Source organism: Ranitomeya variabilis, chromosome 4 (genome assembly GCF_051348905.1).
Source record: "Ranitomeya variabilis isolate aRanVar5 chromosome 4, aRanVar5.hap1, whole genome shotgun sequence".
NCBI classification, from domain to species: Eukaryota; Metazoa; Chordata; class Amphibia; order Anura; family Dendrobatidae; genus Ranitomeya; species Ranitomeya variabilis.
In genome coordinates, this window is record NC_135235.1 from 475,959,338 (window position 1) to 475,973,622 (window position 14,285).

At 41.7% G+C, this 14,285-nt stretch overlaps 1 protein-coding gene across 4 annotated transcripts in view; it reads left to right on the plus strand.

Annotated features, from left to right (window-relative positions):
• CYGB (cytoglobin) overlaps positions 1 to 14,285 on the plus strand; it is a 79,160-nt gene that overhangs the window by 52,239 nt on the left and 12,636 nt on the right. For all 4 annotated transcript variants that reach the window (XM_077251830.1, XM_077251828.1, XM_077251829.1 and 1 more), the window contains one exon: positions 6,266 to 6,497. In XM_077251830.1, coding sequence (XP_077107945.1) covers positions 6,266 to 6,497 — 232 coding nt within the window. The remainder of the gene's footprint in view (positions 1 to 6,265; positions 6,498 to 14,285) is intronic.

Consider the following 14,285-nt stretch of genomic DNA (forward strand, 5'->3'; position numbering starts at 1 on the left):
TTTGGGAAATATGACAGTACATTTTTTACCCTTCCTTGAAATACTGTAGGATTTTCATGCATATTTTCCTTCCCTAACTGTGATTCAGCCCTGATAATGTAAATCAAATTTCATTATTCAGTTGTTTTTTTTATTTATAAACGAAACGATAATAGCGACAAAAGCAAAGTGAAACATTGCGTTATAGAAATAGAACATAACAATCAATACCTAGAAGAACTCAAAGTCCTAGAATACCAAGGCAAACATCTGTAAAATAAGTGGAATTCCATAGTAGTGAGGTTTTTAGTGTCGCCTAAGTTTTTCATTTTATGTGGAGGAAAAGAAAAAGAGCAGAAAGCATCAAGATGGGGCAGCACGGTGGCTCAGTGGTTAGCACTGCAGTCTTGCAGTCTTGCAGCGCTGGGGCAATTAAGCGGGACTCTCAGAGAACAAGAGGCTTCCGTATTCTCTAGAGTCCTGTAACTCCATCCAATAGAACCAAGTTTTATAGAAGGCCTCATATCTACCGTAAAGAGAAGCAGTCAAGTGCTCAATATATCATTGACCTTAGAAGCCAAAAGGTACGAAGTAGGTGAAATAGCTTTTTTCTAAAACAGAGGATTGGCAGCATTCACTGAAAATCTTAGGAGAGAACTTTTAAAGGAAGAAATGGAGGTCTCACAGAATTGTAGGAAAAACAGTTTAGGGCCCCAGTCGATTGTAATGCCTGTAACTGACCTGATAATGCCCTTCTCTTTAGTCCAGAATGGTTGTAAATACCAGACAAGACCAAAAGATGTGAAAGAAATCGCCCTTATGAAATCTACATCTCTAACACTTAGAGTCAATGGAGGGAAACATTTTGTTAAATTTAACTGTAACCCTATATTACCTTGACAAGAGTTTGTAGTTCAATACCTGCACACTTGAACTTATGGAGTATTTATGTGTCAAGGACACCACCTTACCCCTCTGTTCTATTTTAAAGAGTGATGCCCAAATCATCTTCCCATTGTGTTAAAAATCTGGGAGAGGTTGGTTTGATGGGTTGAAAAACAGGGAGTGTATGTATGAAAGTGTATGATGAATCACAACCTCTCCTACACATAGATTTTCAAATGCAGAAGTGCATTGTGTGCATTGGGTATAATTTAGGAAGGATCTGAGAAAATGTCGGTATTGGAGAGAATGCCAAGTTCCCAGTGGCGTAGGGTCCACAATATCTTGCAGTGCCTCTAAGAGGACAATCAGCGCTTGTTGCACCAATCTGTTACTCTAGACATATCAGCAGACAAATAATACGTCTTTACATCTGGAACGCTCAAACCACTTCTGCTTTTTGGTCTACTTAGGAGGGACCGCAGAAGTCTTGCACGTTTGCTCGCCGATAAAATGCCCTTTTGTAGGGAAGTAAAAGATTTGAAAAAAGAGCTAGGAATTTTAACAGGCAGGGTTTGAAGGAGATACAGAATGCGGGGAAGGACATTCATTTTAAGGATTTCAGTTCAAGCAAAGTTGACCATTTTGTACAATTCTATTTATTGGCTGGAGAATGGCAGAAAATTAAGTTTGAAGATGGAATTTATATCTGCTGAAATGAAAATGCCCAAGTACTTCAGGGGCTGTGGTGACCAACAAATTTAAACAAAGTCTGCAGTGATAAGACTATTTTCGACAAGAGATTTATATTCAGGGCCTCTGATTTAGATAAATTAATTTTAAAGTTAGAGAAGGAAGCATATCTTTTAAATTCCAACATTAAACTAGGGAGTGAGACGATCGGATTAGTGATAAAAAATAACAGGTCATCAGCCTAGGCTGCAATTTTATAGGAGATGTTTTCAATCTTTAAGCCCGTAATATCTGGGTTGGATCTGATATGATGAAAGAAGGGCTCAAATAAAAATTAAAGGAGAACTGGAGCAGCCCTGCTGAGTGGCATTTTTAATAGGAGATGTCTCGGAAAGAATACCATTCACTGGAACACTACTGTAATGTAGAGAGAGTAACTCCACCTTAGCATGGAGCTCTGCAACCCTATTGATTTTAGCACCTCTTCCATAAACACCCAGTTGACCCAATCAAAGGCCTTTTTGACACCTGTAGATAGAGGAGCATCAAAGGAGTGTCTTCCCCAAGTCAAAATAGCTCATACAGGTTTCCAGGAACTGGACCCACAACAGACTACCGGTTAAAAAATGTTACTATCAGTAACTTTGTAAATACTTTACTTATTGGATAAGGGGACTGAAGGTCAGGCCAACATAAGTCAGCTATAGTGCTGGCTATGAAGCTGTTCTGCTCTGGCTTTATATCCTACCAGTCAATATATTTTAGGCAACCAGAGAAGATTTGCTATATAAAAACTAATGCACTGTAACAATCAAGCGAGAATATGCATATCAGAAATGCAATGGAATGATGGCCAAGATTATCCCGATGGGAAATTGTTCCCATCTTTGTGATATGATAGAACGAAGATTCTTTCCTGACCCAAGAATGAAATGTAATTTTGCTGGAAGAGGGAAACGTTTAAATCTATGGCCAGTTTAATGTGGTGCCAATATTCAAAAAGGGGACAAAAACTGAACTCGGAAATTATAGGCCAGTAAGCTTAACCTCTACTGTGGGTAAAATCCTGGAGGGCATTCTAAGGGATGCTATACTGGAGTATCTGAAGAGGAATAACCTCATGACCCAGTATCAACACGGGTTTACTAGGGACCGTTCATGTCAGACTAATTTGATCAGCTTCTATTAAAAGGTAAGTTCTGGACTGGACCAAGGGAACCCAGTAGATGTAGTGTATATGGACTTTTCAAAAGCTTTTGATACGGTGCCACACAAAAGGTTGATACATAAAATGGGAATAATGGGGATAGGGGAAAATATGTGTAAGTGGGTTGAGAGCTGGCTCAGGGATAGGAAACAAAGGGTGGTTATTAATGGAGCACACTTGGACTGGGTCGCGGTTAGCAGTGGGGTACCACAGGGGTCAGTATTGGGCCCTCTTCTTATTAACATATTTATTAATGACCTTGTAGGGGGCATTCAGAGTAGAATTTCAATATTTGCAGATGACACTAAACTCTGCAGGGTAATCAATACAGGTGAGGACAATTTTATATTACAGGATGATTTATGTAAACTAGAAGCTTGGGCTGATAAATGGCAAATGAGCTTTAATGGGGATAAATGTAAGGTCATGCACTTGGGTCGAAGTAATAATATGTATAACTATGTGCTTAATTCTAAAACTCTGGGCAAAACCATCAATGAAAAAGACCTGGGTGTATGGGTGGATGACAAACTCATATTCAGTGGCCAGTGTCAGGCAGCTGCTACAAAGGCAAGTAAAATAATGGGATGTATTAAAAGAGGCATAGATGCTCATGAGGAGAATATAATTTTACCTCTATACAAGTCACTAGTTCGACCACACTTAGAATACTGTGCACAGTTCTGGTCTCCGGTGTATAAGAAAGACATAGCTGAACTAGAGCGGGTGCAGAGAAGAGCGACCAAGGTTATTAGAGGACTGGGGGGGCTGCAATACCAAGATAGGTTATTACACTTGGGGCTGTTTAGTTTGGAAAAACGAAGACTAAGGGGTGATCTTATGTTAATGTATAAATATATGAGGGGACAGTACAAAGACCTTTCTGATGATCTTTTTAATCATAGACCTGAGACAGGGACAAGGGGCATCCTCTACGTCTGGAGGAAAGAAGGTTTAAGCATAATAACAGACGTGGATTCTTTACTGTAAGAGCAGTGAGACTATGGAACTCTCTGCCGTATGATGTTGTAATGAGTGACTCATTACTTAAATTTAAGAGGGGACTGGATGCCTTTCTTGAAAAGTAGAATGTTACAGGGTATATACACTAGATTCCTTGATAGGGCGTTGATCCAGGGAACTAGTCTGATTGCCGTATGTGGAGTCGGGAAGGAATTTTTTTCTCCAATGTGGAGCTTACTCTTTGCCACATGGTTTTTTTTTGCCTTCCTCTGGATCAACATGTTAGGGCATGTTAGGTTAGGCTATGGGTTGAACTAGATGGACTTAAAGTCTTCCTTCAACCTTAATAACTATGTAACTAAGTGATTTCAATAAACTGTGTGGGCGGTCATGTGGAAATGCCCAAAATACTCAGTTGTTTGCACATTTAAATAGTAATAGAGTACATGAAGCAGATCTGTACATTGGTAATGTAACTTTATTTAATCACAGCATTTTACCATTTGTAAGATTTTAGATCTCAACATGTTCTGAGAAAATCCCTTAAAAAGGATTATACTCTAGCAAAATGCTTAAAGGGTTTGACCAACAGGATTTCACCTGTTCTTGGGGCATATCTAGAGTGGCTGTAGGGGATGTAGTCACAACCGGGCCCTGAAGTCTAGAAGTGCTCAAAAGGTCTCTTTGGCTCATATGGGAAGGCCAATGCAATGAAAGTTATGTCATAGTTGGGGCCTTGTTAGAAATTTTGTCGTGGGACTTGATGTTATGTTTCTGACTTGTCTAAATAACCTATCACATGGACTTCATAGTATGGAGTCTACTGTCTAGAACCTCACTCTGAGCCAAAGCTGAAAGCTCAGAATCTCATATACTTATATATGGGACTATTATGCAATGGTATCTTCAGTGTCCAGAGGCAGATCTCATATTAAAGGGGTTTTTCTTCTATAACATTCTCCAGTCTATTGGTTAGCACCTGGTAAAAATAGTATAAAGAGCCATTATTCACTTTCTCCTGCTCTATTGTTTCCTTTCTTTGTTCAGAGGCTGCAGCAGTGACATCATGACTACAGTGCACATCACTGCTGCAGCCAATCTTTGAGGTTAGAAGCTCATTTAACATTGGGCTCGATGTGCACTGGAATCATGATGTCTCTCAGGGCCAGCTCCAGGTTTTCCTGGACCCCAGACGAAATAGTCTCAGTGGGCCTCTTTAACACATGCCACAATTCATGATGCAGAGATAAGAAATATAGTACAATGCCAAAGATTCCACTTAGGGTACCGTCTCACAGTGGCACTTTGGTCGCTACGACAGCACGATCCGTGATGTTCCAGCGATATACTTACGATCTCGCTGTGTCTGACACGCTACTGCGATCAGGGACCCCGCTGAGAATCGTACGTCGTAGAAGATCGTTTGAAACTTTCTTTCGTCATCAAGTGTCCCGCTGTGGCGGCATGATCGCATCGTGTAACAAAGGTGTGCACGATATGACATGCCCATACGACTGTCCCGTACGACTTATACATCGCAAATACGTCATGAAATTATCGCTCCAGCGCTGTGCATTGCGAAGTGTGACCGCAGTCTACAACGCTGGAGCGATAATGGAGCAACGCTGGAGCGTCATGGATCGTGCCGTCGTAGCGACCAAAGTGCCACTGTGAGACGGTACCCTTACTTCTTACATTGCATGAGTGATATCTATTGTAGATTCTACAATAGCTCAGAAACCTCGCAGTGCAGAGCACACAGAGTGACTGCAGACTTATCATTTTAGGCCAGACAGTATAGTCCTTCATACAGTATTAAGGATGCCACATAGTCCTTTATAGAGTATTAGGGGCTCCACATAGTCCTTCATACAGTATTATGGGCACCATATAGTTCTCCATACAGTATTATGGGCACCAAATAATCCTTCGTACAGTATTATGGGCACCACATTTTCCTCCATACCGTATTATGGGTACTACATAGTCCTCCATATAGTATTATGGGCCCAACATATTGCTCCATTCAGTATAATAGGCCCCATATATTGCTCCATATAGTATAATGATAAATTAAGTCTGATCAATGTACTGATGCAAAGTGGCCTGGATTGTGGTGGCAGTGCCGATATAGATGTGGATGTGCTTGCAGTGCAGTGCTTGGTTCTTTAGCAAACTTCCGTAGCCTTTATTTTAGAATTTACTTTGCCTCTAAAAACAAACGTCATGGAACCCCTTGTTGCTTAATAGGTAGGTTTCCCAGAACTGTGACTCCCACCTGGCATTTATCAGTGGAAGGGTACAGTTCCCTAATGTAAAACAGCACTATAGGCTGTAATTTAAATAGTGTGTGCACCAGAGTTTATTGATACTTGCTAGATAAGCCTGATTCATTATACAAATACACATCCTGGTGATGCTCAGTGCCTGTTAGCTTTGGCAGATTTACCTTTATGTTCTTTATTATTTTACACTAACGTCTGACTCTCTTTATTTTTCTTCCCTTTGTATTTGTTCCTTTCTCCGACCTGCAAAATAAAGGTTCTTTGTCAACTTCCCAACTGCCAAGCAGTACTTCAGCCAGTTTAAGGACCTAGAGGACCCTCTTGAGATGGAGCGCAGCGCTCAATTGCGTAAGCATGGCCGGAGGGTAATGGGAGCTATCAACAGTGTGATTGAAAACCTTTCAGATCCGGAAAAGGTGGCCACAGTCCTGGCTATTGTGGGGAAAAGCCATGCAGTGAAACATAAAGTGGACCCTGTGTTCTTTAAGGTGAGTGGTTTCAAAATATTTTTTACCCTGATTTTTATAAAATGCAGCTTTACTAATTATTTTAGGTATTTTGTGTTGTTCTGCCATTACATTTGATCTTTTTCTCCATTCATATCTAAAGCTGCCTTTAAAATTCTAGAATTGACTACATATAGCGAGTCCGTGTGGCTTTTGAATGCAGTTTTTAATGTGAATTGAATATAACACAACATACAGTTGTAATCATAAATTTACCGACACCTTATCCACACTCACATTTTCACAATTCCTGAGATTTAAACCTACACATTGCCGCTCTTAGGTAATTTAGAAACACTACTATAGTTCAAGAATGCAAAATGTCAGAGTAAGGTCGGGGCTTTATGATGCGCCATTAGTTACCTTCACTTTGTTGTCCTTATGCCATTTTGTCACAACTTTGGAAGTATGCTTGGGGTCACGTTCTATTTGGAAGACCCACTTGCACTCAAACTATAATCTTCTGGCTGATGTGTTGATGTTGCTTCAACATCTCCACATAGTATGTCCTCCTCATATTTCCATCTATTATGTAAAGTGCACCAGTCTCTCTTGCAACTAAGCACCCCCATGACATGATGCTGCCACCCTGATACTTTACCATTGGGATGGTTCTTTTACTTGTAAGCAAAGCAAAAGATTAAAAAACCTAAGAGATAGAATTAAAAATAAGCAAAAACATAAAAAAAATTAAAAACCAAAGAAATTCAAATCACTTCATTTTCCCCCTTTGAACAATGAAGGCATTAATAAAAGTAAAACATAAATATATTTGATATCACCAAATCAGTAAAATTCCAATTTATCAAAGTATTGAATAATTTAACTCATGGATCCCAGAAAACATTTCCGAATTTTTTTCTACTAAAATATATACCGTACATATATATATAAATAAATATATATATATATATATATATATATATATATATATATATATACAGTACAGACCAAAAGTTTGGACACACCTTCTCATTTAAAGATTTTTCTGTATTTTTATGACTATGAAAATTGTACATTCACACTGAAGGCATCAAAACTATGAATTAACACATGTGGAATTATATACTTAATAAAAAAGTGTGAAACAACTGAAATTATGTCTTATATTCTAGGTTCTTCAAAGTAGCCACCTTTTGCTTTGATGACTGCTTTGCACACTCTTGGCATTCTCTTAATGAGCTTCAAGAGGTAGTCACCGGGAATGGTTTTCAATTCACAGGTGTGCCCTGTCAGGTTTAATAAGTGGGATTTCTTGCCTTATAAATGGGGTTGGGACCATCAGTTGTGTTGTGCAGAAGTCTAGTGGATACACAGCTGATAGTCTTACTGAATAGACTGTTAGAATTTGTATTATGGCAAGAAAAAAGCAGCTAAGTAAAGAAAAACGAGTGGCCATCATTACTTTAAGAAATGAAGGTCAGTCAGTCTGAAAAATTGGGAAAACTTTGAAAGTATCCTCAAGTGTAGTTGCAAAAACCATCAAGCGCTACAAAGAAACTGGATCACATGAGGACCGCCCCAGGAAAGGAAGACCAAGAGTCACCTCTGCTTCTGAGGATAAGTTTATCCAAGTCACCAGCCTCAGTAATCGCAGGTTAACAGCAGCTCAGATTAGAGACCAGGTCAATGCCACGCAGAGTTCTAGCAGCAGACACATCTCTACAACAACTGTTAAGAGGAGACTTTGTGCAGCAGACCTTCATGGTAAAATAGCTGCTAGGAAACCACTGCTAAGGAAAGGCAACAAGCAGAAGAGACTTGTTTGGGCTGAAGAACACAAGGAATTGACATTAGACCAGTGGAAATCTGTGCTTTGGTCTGATGAGTCCAAATTTGAGATCTTTGGTTCCAACCACCGTGTCTTTGTGCGGCGCAGAAAAGGTGAATGGATGGACTCTACATGCCTGGTTCCCCCGTGAAGCATGGAGGAGGAGGTGTGATGGTGTGGGGGTGTTTTGCTGGTGACACTGTTGGGGATTTATTGAAAATTGAAGGCATACTGAACCAGCATGGCTTCCACAGCATCATGCAGCGGCATGCTATTCCATCCGGTTTGCGTTTAGTTGGACCATCATTTATTTTTCAACAGGACAATGACCCCAAACACACCTCCAGGATGTGTAAGGGCTATTTGACCAAGAAGGAGAGTGATGGGGTGCTACGCCAGACCTGAACCCAATCGAGATGGTTTGGGGTGAGCTGGACCACAGAGTGAAGGCAAAAGGGCCAACAAGTGCTAAGCATCTCTGGAAACTCCTTCAAGATTGTTGGAAGACCATTTCCAGTGACTACCTCTTGAAGCTTATCAAGAGAATGCCAAGAGTGTGCAAATCAGTACTCAAAGCAAAAGGTGGCTACTTTGAAGAACCTAGAACATAAGACATATTTTCAGTTGTTTCACACTTTTTTGTTAAGTATATAATTCCACATGTGTTAATTCATAGTTTTGATGCCTTCAATGTGAATTTACAATTTTCATAGTCATGAAAATACAGAAAAATCTTTAAATGAGAAGGTGTGTCCAAACTTTTGGTCTGTACTCTCTCTCTCTATATATATATATGTGTGCCATATAATATACTGGAAAATGGGAAAAGCAAGTCCTTATATGGCTATATTAATGGAAACATATTAAAAGCAAAAAATTGACAGCGGCAAGAAGGGGATAAAACATTGCAATATATACAGTATATACCACCTATTAACGCAAATTATGTCAATTAGCCCACCAGAAGCTTCTAAAACAGGAATATTTTCCAAACAATTTTGAACAGTCAGGCACAGTCAGGTTGGTGTATGTAAACTTTTGAAACAACAACAATTTCGATGACTTCATCCTAAGTGTATGTATACTTTATTGGTTCAAATGCAACTGATGATCAGAACATGTTATTTAGCATTTTGGGTATAGTTACCGTTGGGATCATGAATTTTGGGTGCAGTCACCACCAGGATTATACTTTTCTTTTTTGTTGCAGTCATCATTGGGATTATTCCTTGCTTTTGGGCTGCAGTTAACGTAGGGATTATGCTTTGCTTTTAAGCTGCAGTCAGCATTGGGATTATTCTTTACTTTTGGGCTGTAGTCACCATTGGGATTATGCTTTGCTTTTGGGCTGCAGTCAACGTTGGGAGTATGCTTTGCTTTTGGGCTACAGTCATCATTGGGATTATGCTTTGCTTTTGGGCTTCAGTCATTGTTGGGATTATTCTTTACTTTTGAGCTGCAGTCATCGTTGGGATTATGCTTTGCTTTTGGGATGCAGTCACCTTTGGGATTATGGTTTGTTTTGGGCTGCAGTCACCATTGGGATTATGCTTTGCTTTTGGGCTGCAGTCACCATTAGGATTATGCTTTGCTTTTGGGCTGCAGTCACCATTGGGATTAAGCTTTGCTTTTGGGCTGCAGTCACCATTAGGATTATGCTTTGCTTTTGGGCTGCAGTCACCATTGGGATTAAGCTTTGCTTTTGGACTGCAGTCACTATTGGGATTATTCTTTGCTTTTGGGCTGCAGTCACCATTGGGAATATTCTTTGCTTTTGTGCTGCAGTCACCATTGGGATTATGTATTCTGGATGCAGTAACCATTGATACAACATATTATATAAGTGAATTACAACCAGTTTTAGCTTAAGGGCATATTTTCATCCTCTAAAGTAATGACATATAGCCAAGATATGCCATCATTTCTTGATTCGATCTCTGGGACCCACATCAATCTTGAGAATTAAAGGGCTGCAGCTCTGATTTCGTGCTGTCTTCCCTTCTAAGTTTTCCCTACATAGCCAAGTGCATAGTATGCTGCAGCTGGTTCTATTCACGTCAGTTGGTGCAGTTCTCCACACAGTGGGCAGAAGGAGAGCCACTCTGCGGAGAAAAACTGAGATGTGGATGGAGTACTAGACTAGGTATAACCTAGCACTATGCCTTCTCTTCAAAAGTTGGGAATGCTCCATTGATTGGTTTTAAAATGGCAAATAAAATATGTTTTGGACTTCAGCTTCCTATTAAATACATTTTTGTCAATACGTTGAGTGACACCCAATATAGCAGTTAGTAGAAGTCCAACAATGGCTATCACCCTGCTCCAAAATACACCAAATCACACAATGGATATTATAGCAGAACCCAACAAACCCTATGGAAAGTTCATGAGGTCTATCGGGCTCCAGTGGTGTCTGTTTGACAATTCAGCACAGTGCTCAAATCTAGAAGGATTAATCCTTCAGGAATCTGAAAACGTTTGGTGGGAACACTTGTGAGTAAAAGTTGCGAAATGATTGTCATGACTAATTATCAGATAGCACTTAGACATGGCTGAAAAGACTGTGGGGGACGCTTACTAACAAAAAAGGGAAGAATTCTGTTTAAAATTGCCCCAGAATTCCGGTGTACATGCCATGTGCTACATGCATTAAGGGTTTTACGCACTTCTTGCGCCTCACTAAATATTTTAGAGAGTGCCTAGAATAGGAAGCAGGGCTCAGGATGTTTGTAACATATGCCAAACTTACTAAGGCTGTCCATCAGTTTTTTTGGCTTAAAAAGTGGCCTAAGGAAAGAAATCCACTATCAGGTGTAAGTGTAGACTGGACAGTCAAAAAATGGACCAGACTTGTCTTTCCGTGTGAGCCATTTAGATACATTTTAAAGGGAAACTGAGAGCAGGATTAATACCTGAAAGCTGGTAACAGCACTTAATGTGTCTTTTAACATTGATTCCTACTATCCTACTTATGTAAAGATCCTTGCATTTTAGAAAGTTTGCCATTTAATATCTTGTGTCATGCATACTAATTACCAGGTCTAGTCTGGAAGGCAAGTTCTCAGTGATATGTAGTCTTGAAATGATGGCCGGGGGACCACCACGGTGCAGGTAGACTACTGTACACAAGATGAGGTGCAAACAACAAAGGGTAGATTTATTGGAAGGCAAGGAATGAAGTGAATGAGGAAGATGCAAACAGGGGTATGCAATGGTAAAAGACAATTTACAAGAGTTATAAACTTTATCTTTTCCGTAAAATAGCACGGTGCTCCAACTATTACAGACTCAAAATATGTGTAACCAGCAAATGTAAACAATAAACAAGTGATGATGCTACTCTACGTATAACCTCCCTGGCCTTTACTAAGCAGGCCACACGGGTCCCGTGTACTGACTATTGAAGCCTACACTGGGCCCTAACAGGTGCACCAAACAGGAACAGACTCACAGTGATGTTGGAGAATCAGATCCAGTCCCGGGGGGCCCCCAGCAGTCTAATATGGTGGTGGGCACGGCTTTCTGTCAGCTCTGTGAAACTTGGTCTTCTCCTTGCTTCTGGATCCTAGGGATGCTCCTGGTAACTGTAAATCCCTTTCTCTGTATCTTCGTGGCTGTCTTGCAGCTATGTCAGGACACAGTTCTCTATTTCAGCTATCAGCACAAAAAGTCCTCTCTGCAGCAGCCTCAGTTCACACACGCTGCTCCAGCTCCACACCTGCACTCTGCCAGACTAGTTCATCACACCGACTATTGCAGGGGAGAAGCAGAACATTCCATCACGCCAGACAAGGGGGTGCAGCCTCTTAAAGTGACAGCGTGTTCCTTACTGTCCATAACAGCACCACCCTCTTACATGCCTCCCTTCTTAATGATGGTCGTCCTCGGCCTTCACAGCATCAGGGTCAAAGTGTAATGGAGGAACGTTCAATGCAGAAACAGCACCTATAGAGGAGGCAATAAAGTTGCAAAAACAGACAGAGCACACTGTTCTACATATCGGACTGGTGGAACCCGTGCATTAGACCTCTGGGATCTCTGAAGCTCTTGGCTGTCAGGCAAGGCTTGACTATCTTCCAGAGGAACACTTGTTGCAGGAGACATTGTGAGCTCTTGTCTCGTCATTGCATGGCGGTACTGGTACATCCATTAGATTACTGTCTCTGTGCGGCTGAGGACCCCCTCCTGTGTCAGGGACGGTCTACCACTCATCATCGATTTCACCATCAGGCATGACAGATTCAGGAAGTGGAGTAGCGCCTTCAGGCGACAATGGCATAGGACAGACCTCAGACCGGCAAGGCCGTAGCATATTTCTGTGAAGTACTCTAGGGGCGGATGCCCCAGTCTCAGTCTATACCTTGTAGACAGGGCCGTTAGCATACACTTGCTCGATAACTTTGCACGGCTGTACTTCCCATCTCTCACTTAGTTTTCCCTTGGGGCGTTTCTCTCTGACTATTACTCGGTCTCCAGGTTGGAGGGGTAACTCTTGAGTCGGTTTGCGGCCTGTATGTTCTTTTTATTGCAGCTGCTGACCCACCAACCGCCGTATCGTTTGCAATCATTGACGATGCTCTTTCACCCATGAGGTGACAGTTCGCTCTATCAGCTCCTCTGGCTGTTCCAAATTCAGCTCAATTATCTCTCGTCCAGCTCTTCCAAACCATCAGGAGGTGCTGTGCAGTCCCAGAATGAATTGCTCCCGGAGTATCCGGTCTTTAGAGCCCATGCCGTTAAATCCATCCGCCTCCTTTCTCTGCACCTCTGCTAACACTTCTTGCAGTGCTGTTGCATACTGAGAAATTCCTTCTTCTTCCCACTGCAGCCTAGAGAAAAATTTGGCGCAAAGGTGTCCGGCGCTAGCAGTCTCGCCGTAGATCTCTTCCAGGAACTTCACTAGCTCCTTCAGGGTACTGCGGGTGAGTTCTGGTTGTAGGCAGACGTTTCTACGGGATTCTCCCTCTAGGGCAGTTAACACAATGTCCACTTCGAGGTCTTGGCTGATCTTATAAATCTTCAGGGTGCTTTGCAGCCGGGACACCTAGTCGGACAGTGGCATATTCTTGCCGTCAAACTTTGGTAGCACACTAAATATGGTGCCCATAAGGAGTGGCCTTGCAGGGGTTCCACCAATGCCCACGGCATCTCCATTAACATTAGCATTCCCACCATTACTGTCTGCTGCCTCCATCTTGGTGACAGTACCCTGCTCGCAGCGCCACTTGAAGCAATGGCCGGGGGACCACCACGGTGCAGGAAGACTACTGTACACAAGATGAGGTGCAAACAACAGAGGGTATATTTATTGGAAGGCAAGGAACGAAGTGAATGAGGAAGATGCAAACAGAGGTATGCAATGGTAAAATACAATTTACAAGAGTTATAAACTTTATCTTTTCCGTAAAATAGCACGGTGCTCCAACTATTACAGACTCAAAATATGTCTAACCAGCAAATGTAAACAATAAACAAGTGATGATGCTACTCTACGTATAACCTCCCTGGCCTTTACTAAGCAGGCCACACGGGTCCCGTGTACTGACTATTGAAGCCTACACTGGGCCCTAACAGGTGCACCAAACAGGAACAGACTCACGGTGATGTTGGAGAATCAGATCCAGTCCCAGGGGGGCCCTCAGCAGTCTAATATGGTGGTGTGCACGGCTTTCTGTCAGCTCTGTGAAGCGTGGTCTTCTCCTTGCTTCTGGATCCTAGGGATGCTCCTGGTAACTGTAAATCCCTTTCTCTGTATCTTCGTGGCTCTCTTGCAGCTATGTCAGGACACAGTTCTTCTCTCTTTCAGCTATCAGCAAAAAAAGTCCTCTCTGCAGTAGCCTCAGTTCACACACGCTGCTCCAGCTCCACACCTGCACTCCGCCAGACAAGTTCATCACACCGACTATTGCAGGGGAGAAGCAGAACATTCCATCACGCCAGACAAGGGGGTGCAGCCTCTTAAAGTGACAGCGTGTTCCTTACTGTCCATAACAGCACCA